This window comes from Pelodiscus sinensis, chromosome 18 (assembly GCF_049634645.1).
Source record: "Pelodiscus sinensis isolate JC-2024 chromosome 18, ASM4963464v1, whole genome shotgun sequence".
NCBI classification, from domain to species: Eukaryota; Metazoa; Chordata; order Testudines; family Trionychidae; genus Pelodiscus; species Pelodiscus sinensis.
In genome coordinates, this window is record NC_134728.1 from 33802660 (window position 1) to 33830361 (window position 27702).

General features: G+C 49.7%; 1 protein-coding gene across 6 annotated transcripts in view; it reads left to right on the plus strand.

Moving 5' to 3' along the window:
* The window catches only part of TOX2 (TOX high mobility group box family member 2), a 256019-nt gene that overhangs the window by 198637 nt on the left and 29680 nt on the right, over positions 1-27702 (plus strand). For 4 of the 6 annotated variants that reach the window (XM_075901495.1, XM_075901499.1, XM_075901496.1 and 1 more), the window contains 2 exons: positions 772-1011; positions 10256-10483. In XM_075901495.1, coding sequence (XP_075757610.1) covers positions 772-1011; positions 10256-10483 — 468 coding nt within the window. The remainder of the gene's footprint in view (positions 1-771; positions 1012-10255; positions 10484-27702) is intronic. The other 2 variants (XM_075901497.1, XM_075901498.1) reach the window with 1 other exon arrangement.

Consider the following 27702-nt stretch of genomic DNA (forward strand, 5'->3'; position numbering starts at 1 on the left):
AGCAGAAAGGGCTGAACGGTCAAATGCAGAGAGGCCTGCTCTGTGTCTGCTCAAGGTGTGTGCGCTCACATGGTTGCCCCCGCTAGTCTGGCACCCCGTGGCCAGGACCAGTTGGGTCAGAGGAGGGTGCGAAACCCCCATTTTCGACAGATTGGCCAGAGCCTGCCTCCAGGGGAAGTTTCTTCCCACTATTCTAGCCAGAAGCATCTCTCTGCTGACACATTCACACAAACATTTTGCTGGCACATTTTGTAACCCCGAGGGCACGTCTACAGGGCAGCTGAGAGAGGTCACTCCCGGCTCAGGGCGACGCATGCATGCTAGCTCTGCTTCAGCTAAGGCACTACAAATAGCAGAACGGGGTGCCCACAGCAGCCGAGGCAGCAGCTTGGGCCGGCTGCCCGAGCACAATCCCAGCTGAGACGCTAAGGATGTACGCAGGCAGCTAGCCCTGCCGCCAGGCACACTGCAATGCTGTTTTAATGGACTGGCGCAAGCAGACCTACTGCATCTAGGTCTACTGGCTGGTAATTGCACCTCCTAGCTGCAGTGTAGAGGTGACTCCAGTCTTCCCACAGGGAAGCTCTGGAAAGCGTAGAGTCCCCAACTTGCTCTCTTCTCTTGTTTTGGCCGGGGGCAGGGACGAAGACTTTTCTCTGCCCCTTCTGTAATAGCTTTTCTAAATCCGTCAGTTAAGTTCATCATAAAGTAATTTGATAAGACAATAAATAAAATATATTTTAATTAAAAAGTAATATTCTCCTAACTCAGATCCAGGAGATGGTCCACTCAGACGCCACTTCCTATGATTCCAACCGTCAAGTCCCCCTGATCAATCGACCAGGGATGTTAGCCGGTCACATGAGTGCCCTCAGCCAGTCACAGCTGATTTCTCAGATGGGCATGAGGAGCGGTCTTACCCATGGTTCCCCATCGCCCCCAGGAAGTAAATCTGCTACACCATCTCCCTCCAGTTCTACTCAGGAAGAGGAGACAGAGTCACATTATAAGGTACGTGCAGCCATGCCTGATTTGACAGACATACCGTATGAGAATGACAGACAGTATTTTCAGTGCTAGAAATAATTCGCTCTAATAAGAGAACAGACCTTTTGTTTTTCCTTTTCATAGAGCTAGAGAGACACTTTCTCTGTAACAGGGGAGATTGTTCACAGAGAACATTTTGGGGATAGGACGTGGGAAAGCGTGGCAGATTTGCAAATCGTATCAAACATTGCTGAGCTATATTGGTGCATATAACAACGAAAGGAATGAAAGTCTCTAATTCTAAGAGAAGTTTCCTCCCCTCAGTCTTTTCTTTCCTGCTGCACTTGCCAGAGACATCATACTATGTTGTTCTTTCAAATTAGGATTTTGACAATAAATACATGGTTCGGTGCTCAGATTTTTCCAGTTTCAAAGACTGTCTATGTAAAACTAGAGTTTGTGTTGGAAAAGAGAAGTGAAAATCCAACGTGTGAATTACCTGCTTTCATAGGAAGTGATGTGTGTTAGTGAAGCACATGTCAAAAAACAAAGAAAGCATCTTCTGTCTTTTAATTCACATGGGTAATTTTGTAGCAATCCGCTGTTATTACCTAGGACAGCTAATAAAGTGACAGTGACATAGGATATAGTAACATTGCTTGCCATTCTTGTCTGGCAAGTGGATAGCAGCCAGGATGCTAGGGGTCTTGCATGGATGAAGAGGTAACAAAGAGGTAAAATATAACAAAGAGGTACAATATAGGAAAAATTAGGATTCTTCTCAAAAAATGCACTAACAGAGCAAACTCTTTGTGCTCCGTTCACCAGTCTTCCCTGACAGTCATTACATGCGAGCTGACTGCAGGGATGACTCTGGAACAGCCATAATGGCTTGTGTACCTCAGACATGGATTCTTCCCTGATCACTGAGGATTTTGTTATACTTGCAACTTCCTGTGGTGGTGCTGACCCGTTGGTTAAGATTCCAGGGAAAGGTTCTTTCTACTGCTGAGGATGATGCTAAATTACCAGAATCACTGGTTTGTTCGCAGTATAACCTCATCCCCGAAGAAACATCTCCCAAAGAGCAACTGGTGACAAGTTGTGTGTATGGTAGCCAGAGTACTAAGTAATTTAGTGACAACTTAGCTCTAGTACTAAGGCTGAGCAAACTAGCAAATACTTTCTTGTGAAACTCCAGGAAAAAAATGTTTAGTTTTCATTTCATTGTTCATTTCAAAAAGTGTGTCAGGATGCAAATCTCATCTACGTTGCAAAACTAACAATATATATTTTGCCTGAAGATAGAATATTTTATGATTTTGCAGTTTTAGAATTTGGTTGTCTCTTTTTGGCACAACCCTGTGCAAGCTATGCATCACCAACAACTCTGGGGTTAGAGAAGATGAATGGCATTTACTCTGCTGCTCAAATCTTTCTTTCCCCAGTGCACTGAGAGTTTTAGGCTCACTACAGTCCGTGTCTGCTGCAGCTTTTTTCATTGCACCTTTACCAATCCTCTTCAGGGTTTCAACCTGACCATATGATTATGAAGGAATTGCCTGTGATCTCACTGATTTTTTGCTAATACATTTCTTATAGGTCCAGCGAGTCAGTATTGAAAGTGAGGGGAAACGAATTGGGGTAGGCATTAGATTCTTGGAGCTAGATAGCTGAGGAAATTTATAAAGCCCCGTGGTTGTTGTTTTTTTCTGACCATAAAAATATACCGTGTCTTATCCTGTATGCCACATAGCAACTAAAGAAAAACAATAATCACGTGGTATGTTTCCTAGAGGAAAGAAACCACAGAGTAGAGAGTCCAGGAGTACCGTGGCTTTTGCGTTTTTGTTTGCTTTCTCTAAATACACAGCTGTTGGAAATATTTAAAGGGACCAATCTGTCGTTTATTTTATGACCATTAATGACATCTGTACAACAGATCATAAAAACCGTTTCTAAAGAACAGGAATTAAAATATCTACCAGGAAGATCATATTGGCACAAAAGTAATAATCCTCATGCCCAGAGGTGGTTTTTCTACTCCTACAAAAGCTAGTATATTGTGAAAACTGGATAGAGACCAAACACTGAACTAAACTGTAACTCTTATTGGAAGAGTTGTGTCCCACTGCAAGAAGTATCGTGGAAGATCTACTGCATCTGGGTCTACTGGAGTGGAGAATTTTCAAAGTCTGTTGGGGGGGAGGGGGGACGCAGCAGGAGAAGCCACGCAAAATACTGGTAGGTAACCAAGATTTAGGGGCAAAGGAGCATGCTAACATTTTGCACAAAGTAATTTTACTCACAGTGCTTCACGGCTGAAAACTCACTTTTGTCGTGCATCAAGGCCGAAACGGGGCTATTTCATTTTCACTAGTGGTGTCTGGTGAGCTAAGCATTCTTGTGGCACTGCCCTGTCTGCACAGAGAAGTCATTTAAATTCATATCCATTAAACCGTGAGAATGGAGTTTCCAAAAGAAAGACCAATGGAAATGTCAACGGCATTTACATAAGAACGGCCATACCGGGTCAGACCAAAGGTCTGTCTAGCCCAGTACCCTGTCTGCCAACAGTGGCCAATATCAGATGTCCCAGAGGGAAGGAACACAACAGGTAATCCTCACATGATCCCTCCCCTATCACCCATTTCCAGACAAATAGAGGCTAGGGACACCATTCCTACCCATCCCGGCTAATAGCCATTGATGGACCTAACCTCCATGAATCTATCTAGCTCTTTTTTAAACCCTGTTAAAGGCCTAGTCTTCACTGCATCCTCTGGCAGGGAGTTCCACAGGTTGACTGAGCACTGAGTGAAGAAAAACTTCTTTTTGTTTGTTTTAAACGAGCTGCCTGTTCATTTCATTTGGTGACCCCTAGTTCTTATATCGTGGGAATAAGTAAAGAACTTTTCCTGCACTTTTTCCATACCGGTCATGATTTTATAGACCTCTAACATATCCCTCCTTAGTCTCCTCTTTTCTAATCTGAAAAGTCCAAGTCTTTTTTTAATCTCTCTTCATATGGGATCCGCTCCAAATCCCTCATCGTTTTGGTTGCCCTTTTCTGAACCTTTTCCAATGTCGATATCTCTTTTTTGAGATTTGGGAGCCAAACTCCCTCAGGCTCATTTGAATACCTCAGGCAAAGAATTTAGTATCTTCCCAGGCCTCATGATTCCAAGGTATGAACATCCAACTGCTCCTCGCCCAGACAGGAGCGGGTATAGTCCCGATTAGCTTTGCTTTAGAAAGCCTCCTGCAGGTGATAACGTCCTGATGGGACCAGGGAAGCCCCTGCCCATTTGGGAACAGTCTAGGTGACAGCAAAGCAGCCTGTTTATACGGGGATAGCATTGACTTGTGAATCATCCTAGCTCATTGTTTGTGTTACCTCGTGTGTTGTGCAAACTGCCTCCCCAAGGGAGCTCAGAGCGTTAGCGCAGGGCATTTGTAGCTGGAGAAAGAGCACGGCACCGTCATGTGCTACAATAGCATTCACCCTTGCTCTCAGTCTGCCACGGTGGATCCAAACCATTCCCAGCAGCCCGTGGGGAATGATCCCACTCGCAGTAAAGGGCAAAAGACATTCCCACCCAGGAGCAGCTCCTGCTGCTGACCCCCGGGGAGGTGACCCAGAGCCAGATCGTGCTAGGATGAGGCTGGCTCTCTTTGGGGGCCATGCGCAACCAGTCTAGGGGGACCTCCGAGCACACAATCCCTCCCTGAGCTCCCTGTGCCTCGGCAAGGGGAACATGCACAATGCTCCGACTCTTTGGAGGTGGCAGCCTGTTATCCCCGGCAGCATACCCAGCAACTCCACAGACACAGGGGTGGGGTCATGACTCTGCTCCCCGGGGGTGCACTCTGGGGTGGTTGCAGGGAGCAGTCCTTGTGCTCCCGTGGTGAGCGGGACTGCGATTGTCTCAGGCACACGTGCAGTGTGAAGGTGGAGGAGATGGCAGGGACACAATGGCCAGGAACAGTGTATCCTAGTGTAGGGAACAACCCCACTGTGATGGGTGAGATGTTACATGATCTCACTGCTCTTCCCCACTCCGCCCAGTGTGCTGCTGTGATGTGGGCCACGGTTCAGGTTCGATTTAGGGTGCTAGTAATAATGATCCGGGGGCATAAGCACCTTCTTCAGCGGGAAACCTACATACTGCCCACCTGCAAGGCATCCCCCTCTAGCAAGGCTGCATCATACTCCGGCGGAAAGCGAGCTCTAAACAATGGTGCCGCTTTGCTCGCTGCTTGGTACGTGGGGCATAAAAGCTTCACAGTCCACCCTGCTAAAGGCTGGAAGACCCAAATCCACCAAGACGCGAGGAGGCTAAATACCCTGTGAGCCAAGACACGCCTGTGTGGTGCCGTGGCGCTGATGGCTCTGTCTCAGTAGGGATGACCATGAAGGCCTAACCATGACGGCTCCTCCACTGGAAACTGCACTTTGTCCGATCACTGCCGGAGAGTTTGCCACCTTTTCCCACCCAGACGTGGAGGAACGGAGATTCAAATGAGAGAAGCTGCATTCCAACTCACCCCCAGCTGGAACCTTCCGATGGAATTATTCCTCCTACCCTAGTGGCCTTTCATGCCCTGGAGTCCCATTCCAACCCACAGGGCAGTTTTCAGTTACACACTTCTTTGTGTCTCAGTCACTTTTTTTTTCCTTTTTATTTGCTAATGGGCCAGTTTGACAAGTGCCCCTGCCCTGAGGCCGAGCCCAGAGTGGAGTTGATGAAGAGAGAACATCAGAAGGTGCCAACTAAAACGAGTCTCCTTCGGCACTATAGTTCCCGACCACTTCTGGAAATCAGCAAAGCTTGCAGTGAAATCAGCAAAGCCATTATGACAGAGGCCTTCTTCAGACAGACAGACAGACAGACAGACGTGTCTTGTTACATTTTACATGTAACGACTTGGTATTCAGCCTTGTTTTTGGCATGGAATGGGTTTTTTTCGAGTGCTGGTCACTGCGTGTAGGGCACTGAAGGGGTGCAGGTGTCCATGCACCGGTCCATGATCCACACATGCACCCTCATGCCCTCTGGGCCTCCAACCAAGGAGAGATGAGTGAGGTGATCCGCCCCCTCCCTAGTTCCTTCTCACCACTGTGTGGCCCTGGTCGGACACACCAGAGTCCAGAGATTTCTCGTCTTTGTCCATTTATCTGTCAAATGCCTCTCTCTGTTGTCCACTGTCTGGTCTCTCTGTTGCTCTGCTGTCCACTGCTCTGGTCTGCCTCTCCCTCGTGGGGTGAGGTCTCATCCCCCAAGAGTACGCGTGACACCCGGGCGCTGCATCAAGACGTAGCTCTACTGGAGACTGACCGAGAACCTGCCTGGAGCTCCCGCCACACTGCGAGGCATTCCGCGGCTGTGCCGGACTCCTCTGCCAGCGTCCTTCGGCACGGTGGCTTTGGGTCCCTCTCTGCCATCCGCCTTCTCGCACACCCCTGCCACTCGGGTGCTGCTTGTCAGTGGCCCACCATGCCATGCACACAGGCACCAACCCTCCAAGAAGAAGAAGTTATTGGAGATTCTTCACCGTGCGTGGTCCCTGTCTGTATTCCACTACCTGCCTTTGAATCGTCTTTTGATTCACGTTCAAGCAGGAACAGGCGAGGCGGTCAATCCACCTGGCCCTCTGTCTCCTCAGGTGGAGACACGAGGAGAGTGACAGCCCAGACCAGCCAAGCCGGCTTTTAAAATTCACTGGCTTCGGAGGCCTATAGAACATCTAAGCCCACAGGGGACTAGAGAGAGGGCCCAGACATCTCAAATAGTTCTAGCTATGAAAGGAGCTAACGTCCTCTTTCAAAATCATTTTCCTGAGAAAGTGGGTAGCTCTTTAAATAACGTAATTCTGAGCAATCTGAGAACGTGTCTCAATAGTGTCAGCATTTGGTAAGCAGAGATGCGGCAGGTTGAACCTCTCTAATCCGGCACCCTTGGGACCTGACTGGTGCTGAACCAGAGAATTTGCCAAATCACGGGAGGTCAGTATTGCCTAGCAGCATTCCCAACACTTCCCCTGCTTCCTGGGATGTTAGGAGACATTTATTTTATTTATTTTTACCCTGCCTCTCTATTTCAAATATTCGAAGGAGCTTACAAAAATTTTTAAAAACACAATAAATAAATGTATATAAAGTAAAATACAAGACCCCAAATGGGAGGGGGACATAAAACCTGCTAAAACACCCCAAAAGGAGGGATACACACATACACACGTCTGGGGAAAATCAGAGCTAAACAACAGCACAGAACACTGAGAGCCAGGACTGGTGGCTGGAAACAAACTACATGGGACCACGGGAAACTTGGCCACTCCCGTGCTAAGTGGACACCTGGTTAATTAAAATCAAGCCGGACCACGGATGTTGCCTGACCAGAGAGTGCCGGATTAGAGAGATTCAATCGGTAACTGGCTTTCTGCCTCTCAGGGAGTGTTATTGGTAGTTCGAATACAGAACTGGCAGCCTTTACTTCTGGGTCCTCTTCCTGGCTCCGTTGTTGACGTGGGACAAGTCAATGAACCTCTCTGTGCCACAGAATTTCCTTCTGTAAAACGAGCTTAATACTTCCCTGGCTCCCCGGGGCGTTGTGTGGCTCACACACTACCATGAACACATAGAGGTCCTCAGTGTATGAATGCAAAGGGATCTAAAAGTATCTCTTTCCTCTGCAGGTGAGAATGTATGCATCAGTATTGGGGGAGGGGCGGGAGTTCTTTTGCCTATGCCTGGTACTTACCTGTCCTGCATCTATCTATCTTCTGTAGCGAGTGCCCTCCGCTTGAAAAGGTACTTTTGGTTTTCAAGATCACTGTATTATTTGTGAGCGCTGTGACTGTGTCCTGCTGTCACCTACCCTGCAGCAGAGCCATGGGACTCCTGGGGATGCCAACCGGGAACAGCACCTTGCTAAGAAGGCAGTTCCATTCCAGCAGTGCGGCCTGTGGGCCAGTACCCGCAGGGGTGCCCAAGACCCTGGGCCAGACCTTTGGCCATGACACCACCTGAAAGGGAAGCCATGGCTTCTACCTCGCTGCTGGCTGGGTCTTGCATTCTCTTGGAGGAGAGTTCAGGGAGAGCGAATTCAGCTCTGTTACAGCGCAGGGAGTGCACTAAATGACCCACTGCAGGCCTGCCCGGTACAGTGATCAGGTAATCGCAGGGAACCAAAGGCAGCCCTGACCCTTTTGCACTCAAAGCTCCCCTGGGCTTTGGTTGATGGTTAGCCCAGCGAGGAATGAAGGAGAGGTCCTGGAGGCCCTTAACATCTTGCCAGAAGTGGCAGAAAACTGAATAATCAGTCCCCCCCCCACCCCCTCACACACACACACACTCTTCTCATTGCACTCAAAGTTCATGGGATGCTGAAGGCATTCGGAGAGCTGACTCTACTTGCATGCCACAAAATGCGTCTCTAGCCATTAGCGCTGAGTACAAGGTTTTCAGACAGTTATACGAGGTGCTGGTAGCACTTGCAGCCCTGCCCGTGCCTGCCCCAGGGGAAGGGGGACCCGGAGCAGAGGAACACAGCCCGAGCATGGCCATATACCCGTTCTGGCCGGGACAATGCGTTTTTTCAAGCCCTGTCTTTTGGCAAAACTTGGCATTTGTCCCATTGCTCTTGATGGAGTGGGATCCATGCACAGTGTTGTCAGGAAAGGGGGGCAGCCCCTCGCAAGGCATAGAGAGGATGAGCGGCAGCCCCAGTCTTCGGAGAAGTAGCAATAGGAGTAGCATGAGGTCCAGAGACGAGCTACAAGAATGATGAAAGGTCTAGAGAACACGAGTTAGGAGGGAAGACTGAAGGAATTGGGCTTGTTTAGTTTGGAAAGGAGAAGACTGAGAGGGGACATGAGAGCAGTTTTCAGGTATCTAACAGGGTGTCACAAAGAGGAGGGAGAAAAATTGTTCCCCTTGGCCTCTGAGGACAGGACAAGAAGCAATGGGGGGGGGGTTAGGTTGGACATTAGGAAAAACTTCCTACCTGTCAGGGTGGTGAAACACTGGAATAAATTGCCCAGGGGGGTTGTGGAATCTCCATCTCTGGAGATATTTAGAAGCAGGTTAGATCGATATCTGTCAGGGATGGTCTAGACCAGGGGTACTCAACTTTGGAAGCCATGGGTGCCCACAATGATACTCACAGCAAATGGCGAGGGCCATAACTTAAGTTGCATATGCATGCAAATATATGCAAATAGCACAACACACCGGCCCCATTTAAGTCAGTTCTGCTGATATTCATAAAATGCGATATTCACCCATTTTTCACCCATATGACAGCACTTTTAATGAGCAATGACAGTCCAGGAATAGCCGTCATCTAAACGGTACTGGGTCCTGCCATGAGGGCGGGGGGCTGGACTCGATGACTCTCGAGGTCCCTTCCCGTCCTAGCGTTCTAGGATTCTAGGATTCTGTGAGATAAAACAGACGCGTTCATGGGAACTGCCAAAGGCCTTCATTACACGCTGCCTAAAAACCTCATCCAGGCTAGAGTAAGAGTCTTGTCTCCATGATGAGATGCCCAGGGTGCAAGGACGGCCTGGTCACCAAGCTCCAAGAGTGGAGCTGGTGAGAAACCAGGTGGGAGGAAGTTGAAAAGCAGCGTGTGCTGGCCCGGCCTTGTTCACACTGTACACGGACAGCAAGTACCTCAGGGCCTCAAGACCGGAATAACCAGCAAATTGCTCCAGTTGTGGAGGAGGTGACCTGTGTTCGAGGGCAGGGCTGGGTAGCTGGGGAAAGCCCAGCAGTTGCTCCTAGCCAGGGTGATTAGTTCCTCACTCGGTTGAAAACTCCTCAGAGTTTAAAGAGAAGCTAGATAACTTCATGGAGGTTAGGTCCATAAAAGGCTTTTAGCCAGGATGGGTAGAAATGGTGTCCTTGGCCTCTGTTTGTCAGAGGCTGGAGACGGATGGCAGGAGACAAATCGCTTGATCATTGTCTTCGGTCCACCCCCTCTGGGGCACCTGGTGCTGGCCACTGTCGGCAGACAGGATACTGGGCTAGACGGACCTTGGGTCTGACCCAGTACGGCCGTTCTTATGAACGCTGAACTTCACAAGCTGTTTGTACACAAGGAAGGGATGCTCTTGGGAGGGCGGGGAACAGGTTGTGGTGGCAGGCACCATCCTGGGTTCTTCCTTCATTGGCTGCCAGCCTCAGCCTTTTCAATACCCCTGAATCTTCAACCCCGCTCAGAGGGAGCTGATCATTACTGGACCCCTTTTGGTTTTACAGGTGACTGGGGAGAAGAGACCATCCACAGACCTGGGCAAGAAACCCAAGAGCCAAAAGAAGAAGAAAAAGAAGGACCCCAATGAGCCGCAGAAGCCTGTGTCCGCATACGCCCTGTTTTTCAGAGACACGCAAGCAGCGATCAAAGGGCAAAACCCAAACGCCACCTTTGGAGACGTTTCAAAAATTGTTGCATCCATGTGGGACAGTTTGGGAGAAGAACAAAAGCAGGTGAGTTTCCGATCTGCTTTGTTACCGTGGCTGAATTGCTTTTGGCTTTTCTGTATCTTGCCAGTTGGAATCTGGCCGAGGGGTCAGAAGCCCAGTTTGGAGCTTAGGCACCCAAAGGTGTATGCACCTAAAATCGAGGCTGTTTTCGGGGGTATTAGCAAGGTGCCCTTTGCCACTAGAAGCAAGGCATTTATGGTTGGCAGGCACAATGTTGAGCTGCTAATTCTGTCCAGTAATTGTGTAACCTGCCCCCTGGATAATTACGGCGGGGCTGAGTTCTCTCCACACACAAATCCCAGGCACAGCTGTATCACAGTGACGTTGCGATGAGTCAGAGAGAGGTTTTTATAGACGTGTCCTGGAATGCTCACCACTTGCAGCAGGGCGTTTGACAGCGTGAGCTTCAGAAGCCCCTAGTCAATACGTTCTGCAGGCTTCTGTCCAGAACGCGTCCTCCAGTGAGCACACGTGGTTCCTGCAGGCAAGATATTTTTTTTCAAGTTTTTCATTCCGGGTGGAACAATGTCCAATGGCAAATGTCCCCGTGCCCGTCCCACCCAGCTACATGTAGGAACTGCAGCTTGCTTGACGTGTCGGAGACCTGCTAGGCGATAGCTGTTCACACCGTGCAGCCACTCGTCACGTCTTGACTCTTGCGGTTCACGAGCCATTAGCCTTGCTGCGGTATTTGTGAGAGTCCCTGAATGGGTGAGGAGGGAGCACGCTGGTCACTGCAGTGATACCAACTAGGGACCGAAGTAGAACGTACCAGTGCTCATGGCGGTTACTCTACTGGGGTGAGGTAGCGTGAAGGGGGCCGCTCGGATTAGATCGAATGGTGTGTTACTGCTGTGACCTTGACAGAGCTGGTGTGGGGTGTGCCCAGCCTCCGTCTGTCTCAGCATGGTCCCTTGGGGCACCCCGGCAGACTGCGGGGAGGGAACTGAGGCTCCTACCATGGGGATGGGCTATGAACCCCAAACAGAACATTCCTCATCTCTGCGGGGGGGGGGGGTGCAGTTGGCCTGTACCATTGTAGTGTCTGAGGGAAAGTAGCTTTAGCCTTCGCATCGAAGTGCTTAGCCTCCGTCCTTTGCAAAGAGACACCATCCGCGTCCTTGCAAGGCGGGGAGGGGAGTAAATTCATTTGAATTTACATAAGTAATAAACATTATTTGTGACAACACCAATCCCTTGTATTGTAATGCATGCCAAAGCTGGGAATGTCTCAGGGCTCGCTGTTCCCGCCAGCCGTGGAACACATGCCCCGATGGCAGACAATTGTATCTCTGCCGAGTCACCGTTTGGGGGATTGCCTAGGAATGACAGTAGCTTTTCTCCACATCAGCCACCTCAGATCCAGTGTCGCAGCTTCAAAAAAATACCCAGGAAGCAGTTTGTCAGTGTAACGTCACCCGGGAAACGTCCCTGTGCTGTAGCCGTCACACAGGCCTGCGCCTGTTTCACGAAGGGATTTCTAGGCTCGGTGTACCTATTCTTGTTGATGCTGAATCCGTTACACACGCGCTGTACTTGCCTAGTGCCTGTCTCCAAGGGTGTGTCTAGACTACAAGGCTTTTTGAAAAAAGTGGCCTTTTTTCGAAAAAAATTCCCCTGCGCCTAGACTGCTGCCACATTCTTTCAAAAGTAAATCAAAAGGACGCGGCAATTTTTTTGACCGTGGAAAACCTCGTTTTACAAGGAAGAACGTCTTTTTTTGAAAGTGCTCTTTCGAAAAAAGGCGCTATGTAATGCAAACTGTGCTTTTCGAAAGAGAGCGTCCAGACTGCCGGGGTGCTCTCTTTCGAAAGCGACTTGCTTTTTTGAAAGTACTGGTTGTAGTCTAGACGCTCTTTTTTGAAAGAGGCTTGCAGTCAGGACGTAGCCCAAGACTCCTGGGCACCATTTTGAGGTGGCAAGTTTGTATTTTTATCAGAGGGAGGGAAGATCTGACTTGCTCTGCAGTTGGTCTTTGAACCCAACCGTCCAGAAATTCTCAGTTCTCCGCCAAAGCGCCGAGCCCTCACTTCATGGGCTTGCTGACAGCTGAGGGCCTGTGCCTCTGTCACTGAGCTCCGAGTGCTCCCATGGCCGGGGTTCCAGGTGGCATCAAACAGAACTCACTGGAACAAAAGCTCTGCTGGGAAACGGCTCCTGTTGCTTTGAGTCAGGCACAAACTGCAGGTCTTTTCAGGCAGACTTCAGCAGAAATGGACTGGCGATTGCAATGGATGAGAAGCTGGATATGAGTCAACAGGGCGCCCTTGTAGCCAAGAAGGCTAATGGCATATTAGGGTGCATTAGGAGGAGCATTGTCAGCAGATCTAGAGAAGTGATTATTCCTCTTTATTCGGCTCTGGTGAGGACACGTGGAGTATTGTGTCCAGTTCTGGGCCCCCCACTACAAAAAGGATGTGGACACATTGGAGAGGGTCCAGCGGAGGGCAACCAAAATGATTAGGGGGCTGGAGCACATGACCTGTGAGGAGAGACTGAGGGATTTGGGTTTGCTTAGTGTGCAGAAGAGAAGAGCGAGGGGGGATTTGAGAGCAGCCTTCAACTCCCTGAAGGGGGGCTCCAGAGAGGATGGAGAGAGGCTGGTCTCAGTGGTGACAGGTGACAGAGCGAGGAGCAATAGTCTCAATTTGCAGTGGGGGAGGTCTAGGTTGGATATTAGGAAAAACTATTTCCCTAGGAGGGAGGTAAAGCACTGGGCTGGGTTCCCTAGGGAGGGGGTGGAATCTCCATCCCTAGAGGTTTCTAAGTCCCGGCTTGACCAAGCCCTGGCTAGGTTGATTGAGTTGGGGTTTGTCCTGCTTTGGGCAGGAGGTTGGGCTTGATGACTCCTGAGGTCTCTGCCAGCCCTGGGGTTCTGTGCATGGATGATTTTCACACCAGTGGGGTAAAAGCCATTTTTTAACGCAAAAATTCTCTCGACGTGTGGGGTTTGCCACGCTGCGTGAGGCTTGCGTACTGTCTACTGTCCATGCTACTTGTATTGGTTATTCCTTCATGTCTTTTTGCCTTCTTAAATTCTAAAATCTATCACCCGGATAAATGTAAAAATGCTGATTGAGAGAATACGTCATTTGCCCTGACAGACTGCAAATGAAACCCAGAATCGGTTGAGATCAGTCAATATTCGGATGACTTCTAAATTGTGGCTAAGATGGATTTTTCATGTTCCCTGACCATGCAGGCTGAACCAGACGGTCACTCTAGCTGTGGTGGGTGCTATCAGTATCTGCACTGGCCCTTTTCACACCACACAACCCTCAGTCACTCCCATCACAGAGTGTTTATTCGTCCCTTCAGATCTTACTGCAGTTACTAGCATTGAGGTCGGCAGTTGCACCATCAAGTCCACACTCGGGTTATTATTTACACAATGAGTTTTAACAGCAAGGGTGCAGTACCAAATTCACAGCCATGAAAAAAGTGCCACAGACCATGCAAGCTGGTCTCCCCTTGCTGTACCCCCTACTATCCAGATTTCATGGGGAAGACCAGAGTTTCTCAACTTGGAGCCTGACCCAAAAGGAAGTCACGAGAATATTTTAGGGGGGTTATGGAATTGCCACCCTTACTTCTGTGCTGCTGCTGGGGGCGGCTGTGCCTTAAGAGCTGGGCTGCCAGCCAGCAGCTGCCATTCTCCGGCTTCCCAGCTCTGAAGGCAGCACCGCTGCCAGCCGCGCAGAAGTTAGAGTTGAAGTACTGCGCGCACGCACACGCACACGCACATACAGTGAATCCATCCACAACTCCTTTTGGGTCAGGACCCCTACAATTACTACACTATGAAATTTCAGATTTAAATATTTCAGGTTTAAAAATTCTATAGCTGTGAATTTTATCATGATGGCTTGTGAATTAGAAGATCCTTAGCAACGACACTTCTGATTGTTTGCTGATCCCATCCTCCCCATCCCTCCATCGCTGTGTTTTGCCTTCTGAACACACCATAACTTCCTATTCCTAAACAGCCCCCAAGTCTTCCCCTGTGTAAAAAGTCTGTTCCATTTCCCTGACACTGCTCTTACTGAACACGCTCACCTCTGCTTTCTCTCCGGCAGCCAGACAGCCTGGAGTTGCCCGGATCTCTCGCCTTCTCTGTCCTGCTACCTCTTAGCTCCCTATCAGGTGTCCAGCCCCATCCTCTGGCTGGGATTCATCCTGGCCTTGACGTTCTACTGAAATCCTTGACCCTGCGCTAATCTTGACTCCTGGTCTTTCTAAATTATTACTCTGTGACCATCAGGAGGCCCACAAGGCTGTTTTCCGAGGACACACAGTTGGTCTGTGGAACACAGTGATCTCAGAGGCCAGGAACATAGCAGGATTCCAAGATCAGTTGGACGTTTGTATCCCAAATGAGATCCCCTCCAGATGTGATGCTGAGGAGTTTTTAATGCACTGATTTGTTTTGGATGGATACAAACGGTCCTGCTTTAGGGCATGAGCCAATCACTCATGCAGGCCAGAAAGCCACCACGTGGCAGCAAACTGCCACTGCCTATTGCAGCAGTCCTTGCACCTGCCTCCCTTGCATCTTTTACTGGTCACTTTTGGGACAGGACAGCAAAGGAGAAGGACCCTGCATCTGATCTAGCCTGATGCTGCCCGTGGTCCCTGTGCCAGTCTTATCCTCACTGTCACCTTCAGTCGGGCTCCACCCATGCAGCTGCTAAACACGTTTGGAATGGCAGACCTCTCCAGGCTGTATTGCACCACCACAGGGCTGACTTCATGCCCAGCTGCTCCCTGGCTTTGGGCCTGGTCTCCGTTGCCCAGGTGTCGCGGGAAAGGAACCGTGACCAGGGTAACCAAGACAAAAACCAAGCCCGTGTGGACCTGATTCCTCTCTGCCCCCCTCTCCAGTGCTGCCCACAGCAGTTGGTGGCTTTTGCATGGTCTGCCCCTCCATTTACAAATCAGCCCTTCCCTCTCATCTCTGAGGCATGGCTCCTCTTCCACTTGTAGTCAGAAATACTCAGCTGAAAACCTACCTTCCCTGGTAGCTTATATGTGACTCTCACAGTAAATTGTCCTCTCATACCACAGGAATTAGGGCCTTCCCGGAATTTCATGGACTAAATTCACCCCTGTCAAGGCTGTTCCCTACTCTGGCATGATGAATGCAGAAGTTGGGGCCCGCAAGCGCACTCCAAAACCTTGCCTCTACAGGCTCTGGTACCAAAACTTCCCCCCACAAAATCCTAATACCCAGATTTTGGGGGACCTGCTGCCACCACCCAAGAATTCCAAGAAAATCAGGGAAGAGATCACTTGGGAAATCCCCCCCAAAGTAAAGCTCTCCCCCTCCCCAACCTCTGTTTTGCTTGAAGTTGGGAAAAACAGAGAATCCACAGATAATGGACTCTGCCCTTGTAACTAGGCACCAAGTCCTAAGGACACAATAATCAACCAACACCACTTAATTAGAAAAAAAACCCCAATCTTTTATTACCAAAACAAAACTACAGTTGCAAGCATAGTAAATTGGCTAGATGGAAAGAGCCACCATTTGATTTAGATACTCGGGGGAAAAGCCCTGGGCTGCAAGGCTTAGCTACAAAAAAGAAAAAAAAAACCCAATGAGCCAGCTCAGACATGATTTCCAAATCCCCAAACAAGGAAAACAATAAACCCTGAGGGTATGTCTACACTACAGCACTAATTCGAACTAACTTAATTTGAATTAGTTAATTCGAACTAAGCTAATTCGAACTAGTGCATCTAGATCTAAAAACTAGTTCGAATTAGCATTTTGAACACACGTGACAGCAGGTGGCTGGCTCAAGCCGTGCCAGGTGCAGGGTCTGGTGGCTGGGTGCTGGCAGGCTTGCACCTGGCACAGGCACCGTAGCCAGCCCGTGCCCCTTTAAGGGCTCCGGGGCCGGGAGGGGGGCAGAAGAGTTTCCCTGGTGGTGCCCAGAGTGGCCACCAGGGAAAGCTGGGGAGGGCTAGCCTCCCACTAGTTCGAATTAAGTGGCTACACACCCCTTAATTCAAACTACTTAATTCGAACTAGGCTTAGTCCTCGTGGAATGAGGTTTACATAGTTCGAATTAAGCGCTCAGCTAGTTGGAATTAAGTTCGAACTAGCGGTTTGTATGTGTAGCGCCTATCAAAGTTAATTCCAACTAACGTCTGTTAGTTCGAATTAACTTTGTAGTGTAGACAGACCCTGACGGACTATCGGAACTTTTCCCTACTTACACCTTGTAAGAAGTCCGTTCTTAGAGAGAGAAGCATCTCCCTCAGTCCCTGGGAGAAACTGCTCTGCCCTCAAAACAAAGGGGAGAGAAAACCCCCTCTCTTTCCGTTTGAATTTCCTGCCTGTGTTGTTGGCTGATACCCTGGCTAAGTACGTGAGTTAACCCCTTAGTCCCTGGCGCTGGTCAGCACTCCTGACTATGATGCCCCCATTAGCTCCATGGAGTCACAGGGACCGACTCTGCCTTCCCAGGCTACGGAGCAGCTGCACAAAGGCCCTTGTGACTCAACAGCTGGCGTAGTCCCTTGGGGCCTCCCTTCTGCAGCGTCCAGTTACAGGAGGATCCATGCAGGCCACCCATATCCCGCTGCCAGCCCGGTGTGCGGCCATGACAGGTTCCGTGCCCCATTGTCCCTCCTCCCCCCTTGCACAGCAGAGCTGTGCTGCCAAGGGGCCCTCTTCAGAGCAGGGATTGGCTGTGGCCCCAGGCCCTCCCGTGTACAGAACCCACCTACACCGAGCTCTAGGTGCACATTGGAAACCCAGCCTCGGCTTCTGAGACGGCAGCTTTCTCTGCCTTTACTCCTGCTGTTTAGTCCCACCCCACGCTGCTCTGTCCGTTCTTCACCTGTCCAGGGCGTCTCTGCGGCTGGGAGACCCGGTTTCACCGAGCACAGCTGAAAATGGGTTTACACACTGGGAACACTGCTGCCCATCCCAGAGTGAGCTCGGTGTGAATGCTCAGCTCTAATTAACAGAAGGAATGAAACCCGCCCATTTTTCTTCCCCGCTAATTCTCCCTTCTTTTCTTTTACAAGATACACATGCCGTTCGCCATTTCTTTACACAGGCTTTATAAGTGGCTCAATTTCTCTTTTTCTAATTGCCTTAATTAAGTCGTTTGTTTCTTGTCTGGGCGCTTAAATATTAACTTCCTGCTTTTGTCCCCATCTGTGTACATTTCTCCTGCTGTAATTACCCCAGGCCCTGGCAGAGAGGACGCGATTTATCTCTGACTCCAGGGCTTCACTGGTGGTTTGTGAGCTGGGGCACGTTTGCTCTTGAAGTGTTTGGCTGCATCACCGCTTGTTTAGTCCCTGTTTGCTTTCTCTTGGCAAAGAAGCCAGTATTTCCACTCTCCTCTGTTTACATTCCTAAGCAAATGCTAAGGAACAAGAGACAGGTTAAATTAACACAACTTTTTGATATATGAAACTGCTGAGAACACGTGCCATATGGGGCATGTCATCTCTGGCTCTCGGAGCACGACTCAGGCTGCCCAACGGCCAGGATGGTTACGCACTGGAACACGTTACCTAGGGAGATTGTAGAATCTCTCTCACTGGAGATTTTTAAAACAAAAGACAGGACTATGCAGCACTTTAAAGACTAACAAGATGGTTTATTAGGTGATGAGCTTTCACGGGCCAGACCCACTTCCTCAGATCATATTGTGGAAGAAAATTGGCACGACCATATATACCAAAGGGATACAATAAAAAAAAGTGAACACATATATCAAATTCTTCCACAATTTGATCTGAGGAAGTGGGTCTGGCTCATGAAACCTCATCACCTAATAAACCATCTTGTTAGTCTTTAAAGTGCTGCATAGCCCTGTCTTTTGTTTCAGCAAGACCAGACTAACACGGCTGCATCTCTAACACTATTGGAGATTTTTAAGAACAGGTTAGACCAGTGGTCCCCAAAGCGGTGCCTGCAGATTCCATGGTGCCCGCCCGGGCATTTATGTGCACCCACCTACGCCACCACCAGGAGCATGGCACATGTGCGGCCGCCGCTCCCAGGCGGCCTGGCAGCCAAAAAGGTTGGGGACCACTGGGTTAGATAAACCCCCGGGAAAGATGATCTAGATAATACATCGTCCTGACTCATTTTGGAAGCTGGACTGTTAAGGGCCCTTCCAGGCCTACGTTTATATGATTCATTTATTATTGCAAACATTCCTTTGTAATAGATAGATAAGCGTCATTTCCCCTATTTAACAGATGGGCAAAGTGCTGGGCAGGGAAGGTGAGTGGCTAGTACAGTCACTCAGTGAATCCTTGGCCAAAATTGAAATAAAACTCAGAGATCCTGACTCTCAGTACTCGCTTTACTAGACTACAATTCACCCCCATCTGAAAAGAGCCTTTCGTGTTCATTTCACGTTCTAGGCACTGCTAGATCGACAGACGTGGATTTTTTTTAACTGTCCATAGAGTATCGGAAAGAAATCTACATTGCACTGTTCAAAATATTACCATTTTGCACATGCTAATCATCTCTCAATGAGGCCCATGCAACATCTGAATGACAAGATTGCAGTATGCCACACAACCCAGTGTTCAGAAAGACAGCACTTTATATCTTTAGCCTCCTAGGAGAGGATTCCTTACAATAATTAAAACCAAACAATCAATGAGCCAACGCCCGAAGGCCTTTCTCAGTTTGTACTGAGTTCTTGCTCATGCAAAACTCCCATCGACTCCAGCAAGGCTTTTCCTGTATAAAAACGATGGGATCTGTCCACAGAACATAACTGTATAGTTGGCAGAACATGGAGACCAACCGGGCATTTCTTGCACACACACAACTCTGACTGAGGTCATCTGGAGTTTGGGATCTGCAAGGTATGGTGGGTGAAGACTGGCAGGTGTTCTCGGAAGCAAACTAGAGAAATGGGGTCTGGAGGAAAGGACTGTAAGGTGGGTGTATTGCATCTGATTGAAAGATTGTTCTCCAAGTGTAGTTGTCAATGGATCGCTGTGGTATACTGGGAATGTATCTAGTCTGAACTGGTCTGAATCCAACAAGCTGAGATTCAGTAAACACAGGTGTAAAGTATTTCCCTTGGGAAGGAAAAAAAACCAAGTGTCCAGCTCCAAACTGAGCAGTAACTGGCGAGGACACTAGTCAGTCTCCAGATAATATTTTTTGACCTCACCTGAGCTGTCCACTTTTTCTAAGAGGAGATGAACTCCTCCCACAGCCCTTTGGGCTTGATGGCTCTGTTTTGCTCGGACAGAGGTTGCAAAACCTTTCTTACTACTTGTAGTCTTACGATCCCTGCAGGTGCGTTTTGGTGCCTGCCCTCTCAGGGACGACGGCCACTGCATTATTCATGTGTTTCACAGCACATGGCCATTACGTATCACAAACCCATGTTATATATATTTTTAATGGAGATCTACCATCTCATAGAGCTGGAAGGGACCTTGAGAGGTCATCAAGTCCAGTCCCCTGCCCTCACAGCAGGACCAAGCACCATCCCTGACAGATTTGCCCCAGATCCCTAAATGGCCTCCATAAGGATTGAGCTCACAACCCTGGGATTAGCGGCCAATGCTCAAACCACTGAGCTATCCCTCCCCCTTATATGTGGCGTCTGTCCCATGTTGTATGTGGCGTCTGTCCCATGTTGTATGTGGCGTCTGTCCCATGTTGTATGTGGCGTTGAGGAAACCAACCACCATCTCTGTGCTGGTGAAGGCAGGTCCATAAATGGCTTGTGTGCACCGAGACACAGTTTATCCAGTCCCTCCCGTTAGAGAAGGCGGGCCCAGGCCAGTCTTCTGGGCAGGCAGAATCTAATTCCCTCCTACAGTTGGCAGATTGGCAGAGTGAGTTCATTGGAGAGACACTCCGCCTGGCATCTCCCACTGCCTCTCGTGGCAGGCAGAGGGTTAATCCTCTCTCCTTTGGGTTGCTAATGATTACATGCATTGTAATCGCAAATACGGAGCCATTTCTTTGCCATTGAACAGGTGCTGCTGCACCCATAAAGCAAATTTGCTTTTTTTCTCCTGATGAAATAAGCAAAATAAAGGTTGCTTCCGTCCCATTTCAAATATGTTTTTTCCTTTCTCCTGCCCAAACTGAAAGACAAACACAGACTGGGAAACAGAATGCATATTATGCAAGAAAACCTATAATCTTGGAACATCTTTGATGAGAAGGCTGCTGTCACAGACGTGAATTTCTTAGACTTTTTTTTTTCCTTTCTGGTTTATCGCTTGTGCCTTTTGTCATATTGTTCCTTCTTCTCTTCCCAGCCTCTTCACAATGAATCTTCATTTTCCCTCTGACACACTTGTATCTAAATTCCTCATTTCCTGCCTTTTTTATTTATATCTGTTGCCTGGTGATTTGATCATGCTGTGGAATACAGGATTAGCTATCTCCCTGTCCTTGGGCACTGCTCAAGGACACCTGTTCAGAAACTTGCACCAATGCCTTCCTCTCCTTCTCCCCTTTGTGCATGGAACGTGCCACATGCAAATAATAATAATAAATAATAATGATCGCTTTAAATACCTCCGCCACTACTCTTACAGGATATTATCATCTTCATTCTTCAACAGCTGGCATGGCCTTGCCTAAGAGGCTTATGCTAGACTCTAAAGAATGTGACACTAAAAAAAAATAAAAAATAATATACATGCTTTGAACTTTGCAAAGAGTTGAGCAGCTTTTCCTGTAGAGACAGCTTATACTTGATTGAAAAGTGAAATGCTAATTCAGCTATTGTCAGCAAATGGGGAACCTGTCTCTAGTAAGCCTCCTTCAACTCCCTGCTCCTGGTATAACCCCTCGCCACAGTGTTATAGTTGTTGTTTTTCATTAAACAGCTACATGCATGATGTTAGAGAGGCTTAGCCAATCGGGCTGGTTTGACACTATCACAGATTTTGAAGCCCGGATTGAAAGGCAATTTCTCATTCTGCAGAGATGATTCTGGAGTTTAGGCCACCTGCAGGCAAGAGGCTGAATTCTAGTTAATGTTTCACCATCTAGAAGAACTTTGGTTATCCAGATAGGGAGCGTTTGGACAGTACCTTAGTGGACTGACTAGGTTTTAGTTTCAAACTCTTCTTTAAATCCCAGGCTATCCCATTATAGTTAATGGTTAGCTGAGCGGGCCATGCTGCCGGCGTGCTTGCAGCAACAGGGCTAGGATTCGGGAAGAGCCTGAGTGAATGTCAGCCAGAGGCTGTTGCAGGAGGCGCTCGGGGTGAGGTGCAGTGTGCACTGTTCTCCAGGAGGGGTAGCTGTTCCACTTGGAGGATGTGGTGCATGGGTGGCGGGTGAAGGCCCAGCTGGGGAAGGCAAGCTGAAGCCCCACCCCTTCCACCCAAAACCACACCCCTTCCTCCAGGCCATGCCCCTTCAATAACCTGTCCCCAGCCAAGCCCCGCCCAACTGCAGCTGAGTTCTGGGTATGCCACACAGAGCGGCCCCGCCCCCTGCCAGGTGGCCAGGCAGTGTAGGCAGTTTTGGGAAGGCTGTGCGTTCCCTTGCCTGCATTACCCACGGCCCCTGGTGTGCTGTGTGTTTAAATGTGGGCAAACAGATCCTGCGAGAATGCAGGAGGCAGCCAAAGCCTTTACTTTTCTGTCCATTACAACTAGGAGGCAGTCTGCTGTCGGCTCTGAGGGTGCCTCCATGGTTCTCCAGCTGTCCCTGCAGGAGAGGGGAGCGGGCCCTCGCTCCAGTCCTAGCACTGGCATTAGCACTAGTAGTTTGGTGTCCCATGGGACTGCTGCCATCACTGGGAGTGATTTCTGGAGGAAGAGCGCCCTCACTGAGGAGAAACAAAAAACAGGACGATGCAGCACTTTAAAGACTAACAAGATGGTTTATTAGGTGATGAGCTTTCGTGGGCCAGACCCACTTCCTCAGATCAAATAGTGGAAGAAAATTGTCACAATTGTATCCTTTGGTATATATGGTTGTCACAATTTTCTTCCACTATTTGATCTGAGGAAGTGGGTCTGGCCCACGAAAGCTCATCATCTAATAAACCATCTTGTTAGTCTTTAAAGTGCTACATCGTCCTGTTTTTTGTTTCAGCTACACCAGACTAACACGGCTACATTTCTATCACTCACTGAGGATCTCTGTGACCCTGCCCATCTGCCTCTGTAGGGGACACAGCAAAGGCCCTGTCCACACGACCCATGCAGCTGTGCCAGGGAGCCTCACAATTGGCTTGTCCCCTAGCCTGGCTACAAACGTAGCTCAAATCTGTTTCATACCCAGGTCCAGGCAAGATGGGGGAAAACAAAATAGCAGGGAGGTTCCCTGGTCTCTCGGCATTTGTGCACAGAGGACCCCAGACCTCAGCCCTCCCAGCCAGCGCATTCGCATTTTGGCACAGAGAGGGCCCCAGGAAAGGGTCTCTCTCTTCCTCCATTAAGCAATTTATCACAAACTTTTACAGAGACCACTGACATGAATTCACTCAAGATTGGTCGGAATGTGAATATTGCCCTTTGATGTCTGTATCCGTTAGTGATAGACAGAAAACATCTGTTTCCATGATTAGTATCTAGAAGAGACAAGTAAACCCCTCTAACTAGTATTCCCTCTGACTTCCAACACTACAGGTTTGCATTTCAAAGTTTTAGCCTACCTGGCTTAATTACCTTTTGCATACTTTTCTCACTGACTCTGGGTCATTTGGTCTGGGATTGTTTAACTCTTTCAGACCACACATCTTGCTCAGCACACGAGTTGTTGCAGCTGTGTAACAGGGGTATCAACCTTTTTTTTCATAGCAACATTATAATCGGATAAAGCCACAGGAGGCAAGGGGATTAATAATATGTGCAGGTCTTACTTCTGGATTTACCAGTTGTTAGTGGTGTAAAATTCCAGAGTTTTTGAAATCACAACAACATTAACTTAATTATATGCCATGTTTACCATCTACCACTTTAAAATCAGCATTAGCATAAAAACAAATTATTGAATAAACAGAACTGAGCATTTTCATATAACTATGAATCACATCTCCCTGGTTTTCAAGTTATATAAACATGATCTTAATATGGAGATACTATATTTATCTTAATGCAGAAGCAATCATCTTTCCCTTTGGTTAGCTTTTCTCAGTTTTAGGTAACAATTTGACAGACCCAAGTTAAAACAGTCATATTTTACTCAAGTTAAACTTGTGAAAGTCACAGTCATTTCTCCATGGGTGTTTTGCATCACCCTGTAGACTCTAGTAGCTTTTAAAGTAATTTCTCAAGGTACTTGATCTAATTCCCACTATAGAGCCAATAGAGCCTGGTCAACACTAAACCAGGCAGGTTGGCTTGTGGTACGCCATCCAGCTACGCAGAATGCCTAGCTAGATTAGTTTTACCTTAAGCCGAGCTGCTGCAGCATCTACACTGCGGGAGGCAGACGGGCGCACAAGCTCCGCCGGCTTCCCTTACCCCGCCCAGACTGAGGAGCACAGGACGCCCGCGGGGGCTGTCCTCAGGAAGATCGGTCTCCCGAGATTGGGTAGACAAGCCCTAGGAGCCTTTGGCAAGGTCCACGCTCCACACCCCTGAGCGACACAGGCAAAGTCTGTGCTGCCACGCTACAGCACTGCAACTTTCTGGCTCAGAGATGTGAAGAAACACAAACACACACCTGAGCGCCGCGCCAGTGTAAACGGATTCCCAGCTTGGGAGCTACTCCCCATGGAGAGCCCGGGGACAGCTGCATGCGCTTCTGCCGCAGCCACACTTTCACTGGCAGCTCTTAAAAATTAGAAGTGTAAGACAAAGCCATAGCTGCACAGACCCTAACTCTTCCCTGCCGTTCCCCTTCCCCAGATAGGCAGGAGCAACTGCCAGTCTTTCACAATGGCTTGTCTGGAGATAACAGGAGATAACGGTTCTTGTGGCAAACTCCCATTCACACGGCTGTGGGGGGTTTACAGTCTTAGCAAACATTCTGATAGACAAGGAGCAAATATTTCAATGGTACCGTAGAGATACAGATACTATCGGTAAGATTAATGCATGCAGCATCCTTCAGTCATTTCATAAAGTCTGGACTCGTTCTTGGAACTCTGATATTTAGTTTAGCACTACAGGCAATCCACGCTGTTCCCAGCTCTGCATGCATCAGTGCTCCGGTCCATGAGACGGGGCATGAGCTGTGCTTGATCTGCATGTGTCTTGATTACATTTTCCTGCAGATAAATAGCGGAGACTTACGGAAGCTGCGTTATGAAACCACTGACCACGTGAAAGTTGCTGGTTTGGGGTTTCATTACAAATGCGAAACTCGGACCAGGATCAACACAAACTGATGGACGGAGCTTTCCAGTGGTCCTGGGCTCCTCATCCTGCGGCAGGTGAAAGCCACCATTTCACAGAAGGGCGAGTTGCACTCCCCAGCAGTTGTGCCTGCGTTTCGAGGCTTAGGATTCAGTGGGTTTGCACACATCGGCAAGCAGAACATAGCTCGTCATCGGTGCATTCCACCCACAAATGGGCACGCTCTCTATGCAGTGGAATGCAGTACCCGTTGCAAGGGACACGTCTTCTAAATGCACCGCATGGGGAATGGAACAGAGTTTACACTAAACAGATAAATCACCGGAGGAAAAAATTACTTGCTCAGCAGAAAATAATAGCTCACCCATCTAATCAGAGACATCTGCTCATTGGACCAGATGCATCCCTTACGGACAGGGCCCTGCGTTTATCACCTGCAGGATACGGGTCTGTCTGAGGCCTGTTGCAAAGTCGTATCGCATTTCAGCCACAGCGAAGCCTAGACCTGTTGGGAACACTAAACAGCATGCTGCTGCCAAGCTACCTGGCCGTAGAGCTGACCCGGAATAGTGTTTCTGCGGAGAGCTGACTGCGGTGAACCCGGGTCACTCGCGACAGCGCGAGGAGTTGGCGATGGCAAGCGATGGGCCGATGGCAAACGAGGCCTGCGAACTTGAAGAGGCAGCAAGGCCCTGGGAGCCCCATCCAGGCCTTTGCTGAGCCCCATGGGAGCAGACAGCCGGGGGGGAGGGAGAGCAGACTGGGGGAAGTGCCCCGGAGAGGCAAAGTGCTCTGACAGTGCCGTGGGGTGAAAGGAGGGAGGCTCTGAACAGAGCCCGAGAGTCTGAGCTTTTCTCCTGTGCTTGGTACACGGCTCCTCTCCTTTCACTGCATTTGTCTCCCCCCTTCCTCCCCAAGCCAGCTGCTTCCCTCGCCGCTCAGCGCGGAAGAGAGAGAGGCCAGGCCTGTGCAGACCCTTTTTCTCCCTCCGTCTTGTGTACGAGTCCCTGAGCTGGCACCGTGTGTTCTGCTCCCTAGACCGTGAAACCATCCCCATTGCGCTGGGATTCGCCTTCCTGCAGGCCTGGAGTGGCTGTTCCCCCAGGCAGCGACCGCAGCCAGGCACGCCCACGCGCACAGTCCTCCACTAACCGTTTGAGCCACCAGTACCACGAGGCTCAGAGGAGGAGGCGCCACAACCCCCCTGGGCAATTCATTCCAGTGTTTCACCACCCTGACAGGTGGGGAGTTTTCCTAATGTCCAACCTCAACCTCCCTGGCTGCAGTTTGAGCCCATTGCTTCTTGTCCTGTCCTCAGAGGCCCAGGGGAACCATTTTTCTCCCTCCTCCTTGTGACACCCTTTTAGGTACTTGAAAGCTGCTGTCATGAAAACAGCACGTGTGGGTCCATGCCAGGCGTGCACTCCTCAGCCACCCCAGCACACTTGTCATCGCCAGCATGGGCACTTCTCCACTATTATAACCCCAGCATCTCGACAGCTCTGTGTAATTCAGAGGCTGCACCCCCAGAGCGAACCCCAGGCCGGCAGCTCTGTCTGCAGAGGCCGTACATCTCGCTGGGTAGGTGCCCGGCAGGTGCACACAGCTGAGTGGGGCCAGACCCGGCATTGCCTTGCAAGGAATGAAAACAAACCTCTGGACCGTGCGGGCTGCAGCGCTCTCGCCTGAGGCTGGCTGTGCTGTAGGGCGTGCACTCCGCATGGCGTCGCTATTACAGCACGGTGCCCTGCTGACGACTGGGGAGATGTTGCTCAGGAAGTTGGAGGATTTGTTCACCTGGGTGGCGAAGGCTTGAGAGGGCAGAGGACCAGTGCATGCCGCCCTACATGGCCTGCATAGACTGGTCCATATGGGACTGCCAAGTGGGCGGTAGGGTGGACGGGCTTTAGGGAGAGTATTGTCCAGGCAGGCTGCCTAGCTGAAGGCTGTGCATGGTGATAGCAGAGGAGTTTCATGTGGAGTCATATGGCCCAATGTGCCTGATCTGGCAGCAGTGCTGATAACGGCCTCTGGGGCTTTACGCTGCAGGAGAGTTGCATTGGGACTGGGGAAGCAAAGGGGAAGGCGGGTCATTACTGGGCCTATGCTCACCCTCCTGCCGGTCGTCTGCGCTGAGAGGATCCCGTCCCGCTGGAACGCCCTGGGCAACAGCCCACGATGCACATGGCTGCCTCATCCCAGATGTACAGTGCGGGGAGATGCCCAGAGCCTGTGCCCTTCCCATTGGAGAGGACAGTGTGGAGACGGCAGTTTGGTGGGGCAGGAGGGGATCAGGAGTCAAGGTGGCCATATGGGTGATGGGCATAGAATCCTAGAAGAGCAGGACTGGAAGAGACCCTCGGAGGTCACCCCTAGTCCATCCCAGCCCCATATAGATGGACGTTGGGAGGGCACAGATGGAGGAGGGACCTGGAGCTGCCTAAGAACAGCCCTACTGGGTCAGATCAAAGGTCCATCCAGGCCAGCCCCAGAGGGAATGAACAGGACAGGGAATCAAGTGATCCCTCCCCTGTCGCCCATTCCCCACATCTGGCAAACAGAGGCTGGGGACACCATCCCTACCCAGCCTGGCTAACAGCCACTGATGGACCCAACCTCTGTGAGGGTACTGAGTCCTTTTTTGAATTCTGTTAAGGTCCTGGCCCTCCCCCCCTCCTCTGCAGCCTCAGCTGGGATAGTTATTACCTGGGCCGCAGGGCACACCTTCAGGTCATGCCATCAGTCGCAGTGAGAAATAGCAGTGATACCAGGCTGCACTTCCTGGAAAGGAACTGGTATTTATTTGGCTTTTCAAAAAAACAAAACACCCTTCGGGTTTTCCCAAACGTAAACTTTCCGGGCCCAGACGGACAGTCCATCGGGTGGTAGCTGTCACTGTAACATCAGTCCCAACCCCTGCAGGGATGAGGAGGATGTTC